Source organism: Hemitrygon akajei, chromosome 6, assembly GCF_048418815.1.
Source record: "Hemitrygon akajei chromosome 6, sHemAka1.3, whole genome shotgun sequence".
NCBI classification, from domain to species: Eukaryota; Metazoa; Chordata; class Chondrichthyes; order Myliobatiformes; family Dasyatidae; genus Hemitrygon; species Hemitrygon akajei.
The window spans coordinates 35898222-35912313 of NC_133129.1; the positions used below are offsets into that span (position 1 = coordinate 35898222).

Here is a 14092-nt window from a genome sequence, read left to right on the forward strand (position 1 = left end):
TTCTTTTACAGTCTGTAACTCCAAAACATAAAACTAATCGAAAGAAAAACAGAGCTGGGGATAACATGTCGACTTCATTCTATTTTTTAGAGAGGTGCACAATTATGACGTGGTGGTGTAGTGACATATGCCATTCATATAATTTTACGTATAACCCATAATGAATTACAGTATGTGAGCAACAGAAGTGCTTAATCAATATATTTACAATATCGCTCAAAAATTACTGAAGTATTAAATATGCAACACTCCTCCCTGCTTAGCTATAAACTAACTCAATATACAATGCATCTCAATTCAAATATGTAACGTATTAGTCTCTAATCATCTAATATACACAGTATACTATATAATACAGCTACCATATAGACATCCCCCACTTAGGAAATTTTAAATTGTCCTACTCAGGCCTGAAGATTTATTTGTTGTACAGCCAGTCCCCAGGTTACGAACGAGTTCCATTCCTAAGTCCGTCTTTAAGTCGGATTTGTACATAAGTCGGAACAGGTACATCTGATATTATTTAGCGTCAGTTAGTCAAACGTTTGTCTTAGTATATAGTATATAGTTTACCTTTCTATGCATATAAAACACTCAACAAACTTATGTATTTCAATAATTAAATCACTGTGTTGCTTAGTAATAATTGTAGCTTTCATTGGGGCAGGGCCTTTCACATGCTCCATTATTCTCACTTTATCCTTTAAAATTGTTCTGATCGTTGACCAACTATAGCCTAACACTTTTCCAATGACTGATAGCGTTTCACCTCTTTCCGATCGCTTTATTATTTCCACTTTATTTTCAATCGTGATCGTTTTCCGTCAACGGAACAGAAAGACAGCGGATCAACAGCAGCCGCGGGTGGTGGGTCCTGAGCTCCCCCGGGTCCTAAAGTCTACCCGCACTGAGACAGGGTAAATGGGACAATTGGGGGTGGGGCTGACTGGAAAAGGGGGGTAAGGGTGAATCTTGCTAAGAAAAATGTAAGCCAAATACAAAGTTACACACTCAACACAGTGTTAATGGCAACATGATCCGACTTAAAATGGCAGACGGCGTTCTCCTTCCTCAAGCCGATGAATTTTTAATATAATAGGCTTCATGGCTGGCCGTTCATAAGTACGAGTTGTTCGTAAGTCAGACGTTCGTAATTCGGGGACTGCCTGTACAGGATTTCTTACTCTTCTCTGGCAAGTTGGGGATCTCTCTGCTTGGCAGGTGAGTCTTGTGGTTGAGAAACAATTTCAGTTCTGGGGCTTTAACCAATGTGGTTGTAGGAGTTTCTTCTGGATCTGTAGTAATGAGTTCAAGGGCTGAAGCACAGAGACCAGGCTTGGTAGGAACCTGTTATAATAATTGACAAATCCTAAAAAGGACCACAACTGTGTCATGTTGTTCGGCCTTGGGTCATCCACCACTACTTGAATTTTCTCAGCACACTTATGTGATGCTTGGCATCAATGGTGTGACCACAGTTCAGTGTGCTTGGTTTAAAGAATTCACGCTTACTGTATCATGCTCTGAGCCCGTAAACTTCTAACCTTTTTAGCACTGTATGACATTTTGGAGATGTTTCTCGTCATCTTTACAGCTAACAATGATGTCATACAGGTAAAACTGAGTACCTGGGCAGCCTACTTTTTGTAGCCATTGCCACTGTTATGTTTTGTACTTCCAAATTATAAAACCAAATGAAAGAAAAACACTGAGCTGGGGATAAGAGGTCTAATGCACCATCAATAACTCTCGGAGACGTGAGGTGAGATATCGGCTTTTATTGACTGGAAGAAAGAACAAGCAGCAATTGACCACCATGCTACATCCTGAAGACTGAGAGGCAGGGCTCAGGGCCCAATTGCCTTTATACCAGGGTCTGTGGGAGGAGCCACAGGAGCAGTCGGGGTGGGGGGGGGGGGTTGTGTCCGGACAGGTATATGTAGTTCACCACAAGGTCTATCTCATTTTACTTCTTTGTGAACCTATAAGAAAAATAATGCATCTTAATTGTCTAAAATGATGTTTGTTTGTCGTTTAAAGGCATGGAAGAAAGCCTATTCTCTTTGGAGCTATGGCCATGCGATCAGCCGCAGGCTTCCTGCAACTGGCCTCTCAGAGTTGGGAAATGTTCTGCATACTGCACTTCTTTGTTGGCCTTGGAGATATCTCAAGCTACATAACAACTTTCGTTCTAGGTAAGAAAGTGTTGCGTGTACTGCAAAGACAATAACAACAAGAAAAGCTGTCGGGTCTCAGCAAGTAAGGCGGCATCTGCAGAGAGGGAAACAAAATGAAGTTTAGTGGTCAATCTCCTTTCAGAGAGTTTTCCAGCACAGAAACAAGCCCTTGGGCCCACCATGTTCATGCTATTCGTTGTGTATCTATCTATACCAATACCATTTACCAATGCTTGGCCTGAAGCTGGTGCTCATCCTGATGCGAGAGTATCTATCTCCACCCATCCAGGCAGTCCATTCAGATTCCAACCATTCTCCAGGTGAAAAAGTCACACACTACCCCAGCAATGTGCTCTTTTCTTGCTGTTGCAGCCGTGTTTATGCTGAAATATATTGTGTGTAAAGATAAAGAAAGATCAGCTTTATTTTCACATGTGCTTTGAAACATTCAGAGGCATGCATTGTTTGCTTCACGTCAAATAAGTGAGGATTGTGCTGGATTGTGCAAGTGTCGCCACGCTTCTGGCACCAACAGAGCATGGCCATAATTCACTAACCCTAACATGTATGTCGTTTTTAATGTGAGGAAACAGGAGCACCCGGAGGAAACCCACGTGGTTACGGGGAAAATGTACAAACAACTTACAGACAGCAGCAGAAATCGGAACCCCGATCATTGATTGCTGTAAGCAATTGTGCTAACCTCAACGCTCCAAGAATAAAGAGTATATCAATTGCTGACATCATAGGTTGTACAATAATATAGATCTACATGTAGCATTTAACATGAAATGTTTTTAAATAATCGTTCTGGCTGACACTGGGCTAGAAATTTCCTTGGACTTTCCTCAGCTGCACTGCAATTCCTAATCTTGCTAAACCCCTTTAGTCTAGCATGCTATCTCTTCAAACTTGCAAAATAGTTGACTAGCATTTTTGATTACCAGCATAATTTTCATTGTATTTAAGCTGGTTAAGCTGGTAAGCTGGTAATCAAAAATTTGTAAAAAGACATCAAGCTAAATGGTTAATTCAGTTTCTTTCCCGACTGATTCTATTTGGCTAATTAAATATGAATGCTTCTAACATTTTCTGTGTTGCAGTACTGTGCAAAAGTCTTGGGCACATTTATATAGCCAGGGTGCCTGAGACTTCCGCACAGTACTGTAGAGGTTTTATGTATTACACTGTACTGCTGCCACAGAAAAAACTACTGACGCATGAGTGATGATAAACCAGATTCTGATATGTGTCTCTATTGTGGACTGAGAGTGGGAATCATGGTTGGGAAAAGAGGAAGGGACAGTAGAAGGAGTGGAAAGCACCAGAGAGACATTCTGTAATGACCAATGAACCAATACTTTGGATTTGAACCAATGACCTTGCAGATGTCTCAGGGCTGTGTGTGTCTGCATCTATGCCAACCCCTGCTCCTTGCATTCCTTCTCTGCCACCTATCCCACACTCCTCTGACAGAGCACCACCCTCATTTGCTCCTGCCAGATTACAGATCTCCACCTCATGATGACAAATACGGTACTACGCAGAAGCCTTAGGCACCCTAGCTATATGTATATGCGTAAGACATTTGCTCAGTACTGTACTTGCTGCATATGAGGTCATAGGCATGGCCAACTAATTTGATAACATACTGCAGTTGTCAGTGGGTAGATCTCTTCTAATTAAATTTCAATTGAGGGTTCATCATAACACTGATTTAGAAATACAGTAAAACAGGGTTCTCCCAATATTTTAGCTGTTATATGTAGCTACTCAAATGATCAAAACACCTGATTAATGAATGGTGTCTTCAACTCTTGTTTGTGGACTGACATCAAATGGTTTCCCCATTTTGTCCACAGAACAGTCCATTCTTTATTCTAAACTCTTTAGTAGAGAGAAAAGGCAAGCATTCACATTTTGCTTAGTATTTACAATTCATTGTAATTATGAATCAGAGAATAGTTGAAAAGCTTTCCCCTGTTAGATGCTTATGGTAACCTACCAGCCTTGGTTAGAAGGTGTATGGTGTGCTAGTCTTCACCGGTCAGGAGACTGAATTCTAGAGCTGTGAAGAAATGTTGCAACTCATTCAAACCTGGTTAGACCACATTAGGAATATTGTGTTCAGTTCTGGTTGTCTCATTATAGGGAGGATGTGGAAGCTTTAGAGAAGCTGCAGAAGAGATTTACCAAGATGCTGTCTGGATTAGATATTACGTTTTATGGGGATGGGTTGAGTGAGCTAGGACTTTCTCTTGAGAATGAAGAAGGATGAAAATCGAGCTGATTGAGGTGTACAAGGTAGTAAGAGGCATAGATTGACTGGATTGCCAGAGACTTTTTCCTGAGGTGGAAATAGCTAATACTGGGGGCATAATTTTAAGGTGATTGAAGGAAATTATAAGGGGGATGTCAGAGGTAAATTTTTTATACAGAGAGAGGTGAGTGTGTGGAACACGCTGCCAAAAGTGGTGGTTGGTAGAGGCAGATATATTAGGGGCATTTAAGAATATCTTAGATAGGCACATGGATGATAGAAAAAAGGAGGACTGTGTCAGAGGGAAGGGTTAGAGTGATCTTAGAGTGGAAGAAAAGCTCAGAACAGCATCATGGGGTGAAGGACCTGTATTCTGCTGTGGTGTTCTGCGCACTATGTCTAACTAAGATTTTGGTGATCAGCTTAATATCATTAATACACTCATTTTTCCTGAAGTGGACATTACTGCAAGGCCTCCTTTTCTTACAAGTTCCTGATATCCCTTAGAATTGTGTCTCCCTGGGAGACCATTTAAGTGCCAACAACATGGTTGGGTTAGAAACTCCCAAGAGACTGAGTAAGAATAGTAGTTTCCTCTTCAGAAGGGCACTATTGAACAATGTTTCCTTCATATACACTCAGTGGCCGCCATATTAGTTACAGGGGGAAACCCGGTGTGCTCTTCCACTGCTGTAGCCCATCCACTTCAAGCTTCGACGTGTTGTGTATTCAGAGATGCTCTTCTGCACACCACTGTTGTAACACGTGGTTACTTGAGTTACTGTTGCTTTTCCATCAGCTTGTACCACGCTGACCATTCTTCTCTCATTAACAAGGTGTTTTTACCCACAGAACCGCTGATTTTTTTTTGGTTTTTTTTCACCATTCTCTATAAACTCTAGAGATTGTTGAGCATGAAAACACCAGGAGATCAGCAGCTTCTGAGATAGTCAAACCACCCTGTTCGTTACCAACAATCATTCTAGGGTCAAAGTCACTTAGATCACATTTCTTCCCCATTCTGATATCTAGTCAGATCAACAACTGAATCTCTTGACCATATCTGCATGTTTTTATACATAGAGTTGCTGCCACATGATTGACTAATTAGATATTTGTATAACAAGCAGGTGTACTGGTGTACCTAAAACTGGTCACTGACTACATTTAAGTCAGGACATACAAACCATGATTGAAATACCTGAAAAATTCCTAGAATTTTATTCTGTAAGTAGGCCTATATAAGGAATATTCTGAACAAATGGGTTTCTTCATGATCACTGTATCAATTCATCAACCTCGAGTAATTTAGTTTCAGGTTACTGGAAGTCACCCAATCTAAAAAATGTTATATTAGGATGCAGATCAATTTTCAGCAAACTGAAACAAACATCATATTACTATGATTTAACATCTAACTTTTAATGTCCCAGCACTGATTTTTGGTTTCGTTTCTGGAACTTCTGCATGGTCTTGAATTAAACATGATTAGCATGAGCTGCCGGTATTGTCAGACTCACTATGCGCCATGCTCAGTCTTTGCACAGGACCTGTTTCTTACATAATGTTTCCCCGAACACTTGGTTATGGAGAGTCCACTTGCATTAAACATATATTGATCACTGCCTGGTATGGGAACTATACTTCTCTTGATTGCGGGACTCTGTGGACAGCCCAGTGCATCTGTAAATGTGAACTTCCCACATTTACAGGGACAGGTACATAAAAAGGGCCCGCAAGATCACTGGGGACTTGAGTCATCTCAATCACAAACTGTTCCAGCTGCTACCACCTGGGAAACAGTACCGCAACATAAAAGCCAGGATCAACAGGCTCCTGGGCAGCTTCTTCCACCAGGCCATCAGACTGCTTAATTCTTGCTGACACTACTGTATTTCTGTCACATTGACTATCCTGTTGTAAATAATATTTATTGTAAATTACTATAGTTGTACATTGCACATTTAGACAGAGACAGAACATAAAGATTTTTACTCCTCATGTATATGAAGGATGTAAGTAATAAAGTCAATTCAATTCAAACACGTTATGTCATTTTGGGCTGTATTTTACCAAGAAAGCCTGGAGTAGAAACCTCAGACCAAGGTTATCCTTTGTTGGTTAATTGTGATGTGCTTACTTTTTATTTACACACTTTTCTTCTGGAACAGGAATCGAAATCCTTGGCAAGTCTGAGAGGGCTGCTTTCTCGACACTAGGCATCTGTATATTTTATGCCATTGGCTACATTCTTCTACCAGTCTTAGCTTATTTAATCAAAGATTGGAGGATGCTACTTCTCACTTTGACTCTGCCGCAAATCCTGTATATTCCTCTGTGGTGGTGAGTACAGTTCTTATTCATTGATTGGAATGTAGGGATGTCCATTTAGAATGGAGATGATGAGGAATTACTTTTGCCAGAGAGCGGTGAATCTGTGGAATTCACTGCCACAGGCAGTGTGGAGGCCAAGTCACTGGGCATATCTGAGGATGAGGTTGATAGTCAGGGCATGAAGGGATATGGGGAGAAAGAAGGAGATTAGGGCTGAGAGGGAAATGGATCAGCCATGATAAAATGGTGGAGCAGGCTCAATAGGCGAATTGGCCTAATTCTGCTCTCATAGCTTATGATCTTATAGTCTTATAATAACAGGAAAGATGCACCAAGTCTTCTTTGATAGTTCTTCCCAAACCCTTGGCCCAACATTGAGCAGATGAAGGCAGCAGGGACTTGGGTCCACAACCAAATCCAAGTTCCCTTCCAATTCGCACACCATTCTGACTTGGAAATACACTCTGAGGCCACTATATTAGTGTACTTGTACACCTGTTAGTTAAAGCAGATACCTAATCAGCCAATCCTGTGGCGCAATTCAATGCCTAAAAACATAGAAAACCTACAGCACAATACAGGCCCTTTGGCCCACAATGCTGTGCCGAACATATACTTTCTTTAGAAATTACCTAGGGTTACCCATAGCCCTCTATTTTACTAAGCTCCATGAACCTATCCCGGAGTCTCTTAAAAGACCCTATTATATCCACCTCCACCACAGTTGCCAGCAGCTCATTTCATGAACTCACCACTCTCTGCGTAAAAAAAAGTTAGCTCTGACATCTCCTCTGTACCTACTTCCAAGCACCTGTGCTGCTTTGTGTTGGGCATTTCAGCACTGGGAATTCCAGAGAATACAGACCATGGTAAAGAGGTTCAGTTGTTGTTCAGACTAAACATCAAAATGGGGAAGAAATGTGATCCAAGTGACTTTGACCATAGAGCCAGACAGGGTGGTTTGTATATCTCAGAAACAACCTCAGGATTGAAGGGTGTCCATTTAGAACAGAGATGCAGAGAAATTACTTTATTCAGAGGGTGGTAAATCTGTGGAATTTGTTGCCTTGAGCGGCTGTGGAGGCCAAGTCATTGGGTGTATTTAAGACAGAGATAGATAGGTTCTTGATTAGCCAGGGCATCAAAGGGTGTGGGGAGAAGGCAGGGGAGTGGGGATGACTGGAAGAATTGGATCAGCCCATGATTGAATGGCAGAGCAGACTCGATGGGCCAAATGGCCTACTTCTGCTCCTATACCTTATGGTCTTATGGAACCTGATGATCTCCTGGGATTTACACGTGCATAAAAGTCTCTAAAATTTACAGAGCAAAAACAAAACAAAACAAAATCCAGTGAGTGGCAGTTCTGTGGGCGGAAACACCTTGTTAATGAGAGGTCAGAGGAGAGTTGCCAGACTGGTTCAAGCTGACAGGAGGGAGAGAGTATCTCAAGTAACCACTCATTGCAATAGTGGTGCGCAGAAGAACATCTCTGAATGTGCAACATGTTGAACCTTGAAATGGAGGGCCTACAGCAGCAGAAGACCACACTGGGTTCTATCCCTGTACCTAATGAAGTGGCCACTGAGTGTGTACAATGCGGCCGAAATTTTGAAGAGTGGAATCTGCCTCTCACACTCAGCGTTCGGGATTTTCCAATTCTGTACTTGTCAGGTTCAGACCGCAAAGGACAATTGTACTGTTTGAAGGAATTGAGCAACTCACTACCAGTAATGGAGGTTTGGAAATTGCTTTCTCTCTCATGCAAAGTGTAGCTTTTATCAATGAAATAAATGACCATTGATGGAAATCACATTCTGCCTCATCGGCACTCAGCAACCAGTTTATTAGGTACACTTGTACACCTGCTTGTTAATACAAATATCTAATCAGCCAATCATGTGGCAGCAAATCAATGCATAAAAGCATGCAGACATAGTCAAGAAGTTCATTTGTTGTTTGGATCGAACAACAAAATGGGAAGAAACGTGATGCGGGTGTTACAATTGGAGGCAGTTTGAGTATCTCAGAAACTGCAGACCTCCTGGTACTTTCATGCACAATCTCTAAAGTTTGCAGGGAATGGTGCAAAAAAAATTGAATCCAGTTCGTGAGTGAAAATGCTTTTTTAATGCACAAATTCAGAGATTGGCCAAACTGGTTCAAGCTGATAGGAAGGCAACAGTAACTCAGATAACCAGGCATTACAACAGTGGTGCACAGAAGAGTGTCTCTGAATGCACAACATGTTGAACCTTGATGTGGATGGGCTACAGCAGCAGCACACCACCAACATACACTCAGCGGCCACTTTATTAGGTACAGGAAGTGCCTAATAGAGTGGCCACTGAGCCTATATCTTTGTTCCTTTATTCTTGCCGGGTCCTAGCCTTGACAACTTCATTACAATAGACAGTAGGTGCAGGAGTAGGCCATTCGGCCCTTCTAGCCAGCACCACCATTCACTGTGATCATGGCTGATCATACACAATCAGTACCCCGTTACTGCCCTCTCCCCATATCCCTTGACCCCGCTATCTATAAGAGCTCTATCTAACTCTTTCTTGAAAGCATCCAGAGAATTGACCTCACTGCCTTCTGGGGCAGAGCATTCCACATATCCACCACTCTCTGGGTGAAAATGTTTTTCCGCATCTCTGTTCTAAATGGCCTACCCCTTATTCTTAAACTGTGGCCTCTAGTTCTGGACTCACCCATCAGCGGGAACATGCTTCCTGCCTCCAGTGTGTCCAATCCCTTAATAATCTTATATGTTTCAATCAGATCCCCTCTCATCCTTCTAAATTCCAGTGTATACAAGCCCAGTCGCTCCAATCTTTCAACATACGACAGTCCCGCCATTCCAGGAATTAACCTTGTGAACCTACGCTGCACTCCCTCAATAGCAAGAATGTCCTTCCTCAAATTTGGAGACCAAAACTGCACACAATACTCCAGGTGGGGTCTCACCAGGGCCCTGTACAGCTGCAGAAAGACCTCCTTACTCCTATACTCAATTCCTCTTGTTATAAAAGCCAGCATGCCATTAGCTTTCTTCACTGCCTGCTGTACCTGCATGCTTGCTTTCATTGACTGATGTACAAGAACACCTAGATCTCGTTGTACTTCCCTTTTTCCTAACTTGACTCCATCTAGATAGTAATCTGCCTTCCTGTTCTTGCCACCAAAATGGATAATCTCACATTTATCCACATTAAACTGCATCTGCCATACATTTGCCCACTCACCCAACCTGTCCAAGTCACCCTGCATTCTCATAACATCTTCCTGACATTTCACACTGCCACCCAGCTTTGTGTCATCAGCCAATTTGCTAATGTTACTTTTAATCCCTACATCTAAATCATTAATGTATATTGTAAACAGCTGCGGTCCCAGCACCGAACCTTGCGGTACCCCACTGGTCACAGCCTGCCATTCTGAAAGGGACCCGTTAATCACTACTCTTTGTTTCCTGTCAGCCAGTCAATTTTCAATCCATGTCAGTACTCTGCCCCCAATACCATGTGCCCTAATTTTGCCCACTAATCTCCTATGTGGGACTTTATCAAAAGCTTTCTGGAAATCCAGGTACACTACATCCACTGGCTCTCCCTTGTCCATTTTCAGAGTTACATCCTCAAAAAACTCCAGAAGATTAGTCAAGCATGATTTTCCCTTCATAAATCCATGCTGACTCGGACTGATCCTTCTACTGCTATCCAAATGTGTCGTAATTTCCTCTTTTATAATTGACTCCAGCATCTTTCCCACCACTGACGTCAGGCTAACCGGTCTATAATTCCCTGTTTTCTCTCTCCCTCCTTTCTTGAAAAGTGGGACAACATTAGCCACCCTCAAATCAGCAGGAACTGTTCCTGAATCTATTGAACATTGGAAAATGATTACCAATGTGTCCACAATTTCTAGAGCCACCTCTTTAAGTACCCTGGGATTCAGACCATCAGGTCCTGGGGACTTATCAGCCTTCAGACTCAACAGTCTATCCAACACCATTTCTTGCCTAATATAAATTTCCTTCAGTTCATCCTTTACCCTAGTTCCTTTGGCCACTATTACATCTGGGAGATTGTTTGTGTCTTCCCTAGTGAAGACAGATCCAAAGTACCTGTTCAACTCATCTGCCATTTCCTTGTTCCCCATAATAAATTCACCCGTTTCTGTCTTCAATGGCCCAATTTTGGTCTTAACTATTTTTTTGCTATTCACATACCTAAAGAAGCTTTTACTATCCTCCTTTATATTCTTGGCTAGTTTACCTTCGTACCTCATTTTTTCTTGGTGTATTTCACAAGGGCTGAAGAAAAGAAATCATTCCAGAAGGCATCTCGTCACCATCTTCTCAAGGGCTGTTAGAGATGGTCAATAATGGAGCCCTTGCCAGCAATGTCCACATCTCACATATGAAAAAATATGCTTTTTAAAGCAAAAAAATCAGAGATTTTCACAATAATATCATGAATAAAAATTCAACAGAACCATACAAGAGGATGTTAAGAGCCAGTAGAAAAAAAACGTATTAGGTCGAAGTGGCAATTTGCTGCTTCCTTCCAGGAAACAGAATCAATTCAAACAAATCACATCATAAATCTCAGTTTGAAACCTGATGAATGGTGTTAAGACAATTGACAGTAGTAAGCTAACAGTTTAGTGTAAGTGGTGGGGGATGCAGGATATATTTCAATGTAAGTGCATGAATGTGAAGAGAATGGAGATCTAGGTTGATGACACTGGGCAGAAGATACATTTAGCATGGACCTGATGGGCCAAAGAGCATCAGTGCTCTATGACTCTAACTCGGCTGCTTTTGCTTAATTTGCAGGATTATCCCTGAATCCCCCAGATGGTTGTTCACTCAAGGCCGAAAGGAAGAAGCTGAGGCAATATTGAAAGTGGCTGCCAGGAGAAATGGAATCACGCATGTTGGAGCAATATTCGATAGCACTTGCATTACTGTGGTAACTCTGTATTTTGTTTATTGATATTACTTTATCGGCTTTGCCGTTACCCCGTGCTAGTTTGAAAATAGTTAGGCTGTTTCCATCGCTATGTATGTCAGAATATTCTTCAATGGATTAAGAAATTTTGGATTGTTGACCAAGTGCTGACAAGGCTAAGGAGAATTAAACAAAAGATGAAATAGTCCAACTTACTATAGTGCCATAGAATAATGCAGCAGAGAAGCAGGTTCTACCGCCCACTGCATCAATGATGACTACCTATACTACTCCCATTTACCAGTACTTGGTCCGTGATCTTAATGTTGCAATATCTGCCTCCACCACACACTCACGCAGGATATTCCAGATTCAAACAATTATCTAGGTGAAAATATTCTTCTTCAGATGCCCTCTAAACTGTTCTTTCTTACTCTAATCAATGCCCTCCAGATCGTTACCTTTGCTATGGGGAATAGCTTTCTACTATCGATCCGTTCTATATTCCTCATAATTTTGTATACCTCTGTCAGCCTTGGCCACTCCCGGCCAAGCAGTCTCTTCTCGTAAATGAAGTGCTCCACCCCAACAAAATGCTGGCATGCCTCTCTGTACCTTATGATCAGCATGTATGTCTTCTTGGTTGATGTGTATTCTATACGTTATCTCCACAGGATCCCACTGATACGAAAAAGCATTCACAGAATTATTTGGACTTGATTGCCACAACCAACATAAAAAATGTCACGGTCATCTTGTTATTGATGTGGTGAGTGAAAACTTCTTTAGTAGATAGTGCCATAAGAACTTAATCCTACGAGAATCCTTGTTTGAAATAGCGGTAAACTTGTTCTTGTGGTATTACACCTCTTTTAAAGAAGATTGTTTAACCCTCACAAGAATGCGTTATCAGCAACTGTGCTCTTTATACCCAGGCATCCTACCAGTTTAGTGGAAGTGAAGGAAAAAATGTGCTCTTGCCAGAAAATAAGAACATTAAGAACGTGAAAGAAGATATGTGAAGAGTAAGAGGATAAGACATGAGAGAATAGGACCAATCAAGTGTGACAGTGGAAAAGTGTGTATGGAACAGGAGAAAGTAGCGGAGGTATTTAATGAAGACTTTGCTTCAGTCTTCACTACAGAAAAGGACCTTGGCGATTGTAGGGATGACTTACAGCAGACTGAAAAGCTTGAGCATATAGACATTAAGAAAGAGGATGTGCTGGAGCTTTTGGAAAGCATCAAGTTGAATAAGTCTCTGGCACCAGATGAGACAGGACAGGGGTTGTATTGAGAGCATCCTGAGCAGCTGCATCACTGCCTGGTTTGGAAATTGCACCATTTCAGATCGCAAGACCCTGCAGCGGATCTTCTCAGCTGAGAAGATCAACGAGGTCTCTCTTCCCGCCATCACGGATATTTACACTACACACTGCATCCGCAAAGCAAACAGCATTACGAAGGACCCCATGCACCCCTCATACAATCTCTTCTCCCTCCTGCCATCTGGGAAACGGCTCCGAAGCATTCAGTCTCTCATGACCAGACCATGTAACAGTTTCTTCTCCCAAGCCATCCGACTCCTCAATACCCAGAGCCTGGACTGACACCTTGCCCTATTGTCCTGTTTATTATTTATTGTAATGTCTGCACTGTCTTGTGCACTTTATGCAGTCCTGGGTAGGTCTATAGTCTAGTGTAGTTGTGTGTGTTTTTTTTTCTCTCTGTGTTGTTTTTTACGTAGTTCAGTCTAGTTTTTGTACTGTGTCATGTAATACCATGGTCCTGAAAAATGTCTCATTTTTACTATGTACTGTACCAACAGTTATGGTTGAAATGACAATAAAAGTGAATTGACTTGATTTGACTTGACTTGACTTGACTTGAGATATACTCCAGGCTACTGTGAGAAGTGAGGGAGAAGATTGCTGGGCCTCTGGCGATGATCTTTGCATCATCAATGGGGATGGGAGAGGTTCTGGAGGATTGGAGAGTTGCCGATGTTGTTCCCTTATTCAAGAAACAGAGTAGAGATAGCCCAGGAAATTATAGACCAGTGAGTCTTACTTCAGTGGTAGGGCAGCAAAATTTATAAACTTTTTCATAAATGAAATTTTCTGGTGTTTACTGCTGAAATAGTACAAGAAATTTCATGACATTCTGTATGTCAGTGATAATAAACCTTTTTATGATTCTGAGAGTCTTTTGTTGTGTTTAGTGACTGGAGATGTGATGTGACATCAGGGTTGAAGGTGAGGCTGACATGATCCTTGATGGACCAATAGTTTATATTTTCACAAGTTGTTGGAAAGTCAAGGTAATGCCTTATCAAATTTTAAAACAATTTTGAGGATAGTTAA

The 14092-nt window shown here is 41.6% G+C and overlaps 1 protein-coding gene across 2 annotated transcripts in view; it reads left to right on the forward strand.

The window, feature by feature from the left end:
- The window catches only part of LOC140728952 (organic cation/carnitine transporter 2-like), a 55760-nt gene that overhangs the window by 13399 nt on the left and 28269 nt on the right, over positions 1-14092 (forward strand). For both annotated transcript variants that reach the window (XM_073048087.1, XM_073048086.1), the window contains exons 3-6: positions 2041-2195; positions 6609-6780; positions 11615-11750; positions 12404-12498. In XM_073048087.1, the coding sequence (XP_072904188.1) occupies positions 2041-2195; positions 6609-6780; positions 11615-11750; positions 12404-12498 (558 nt within the window). The remainder of the gene's footprint in view (positions 1-2040; positions 2196-6608; positions 6781-11614; positions 11751-12403; positions 12499-14092) is intronic.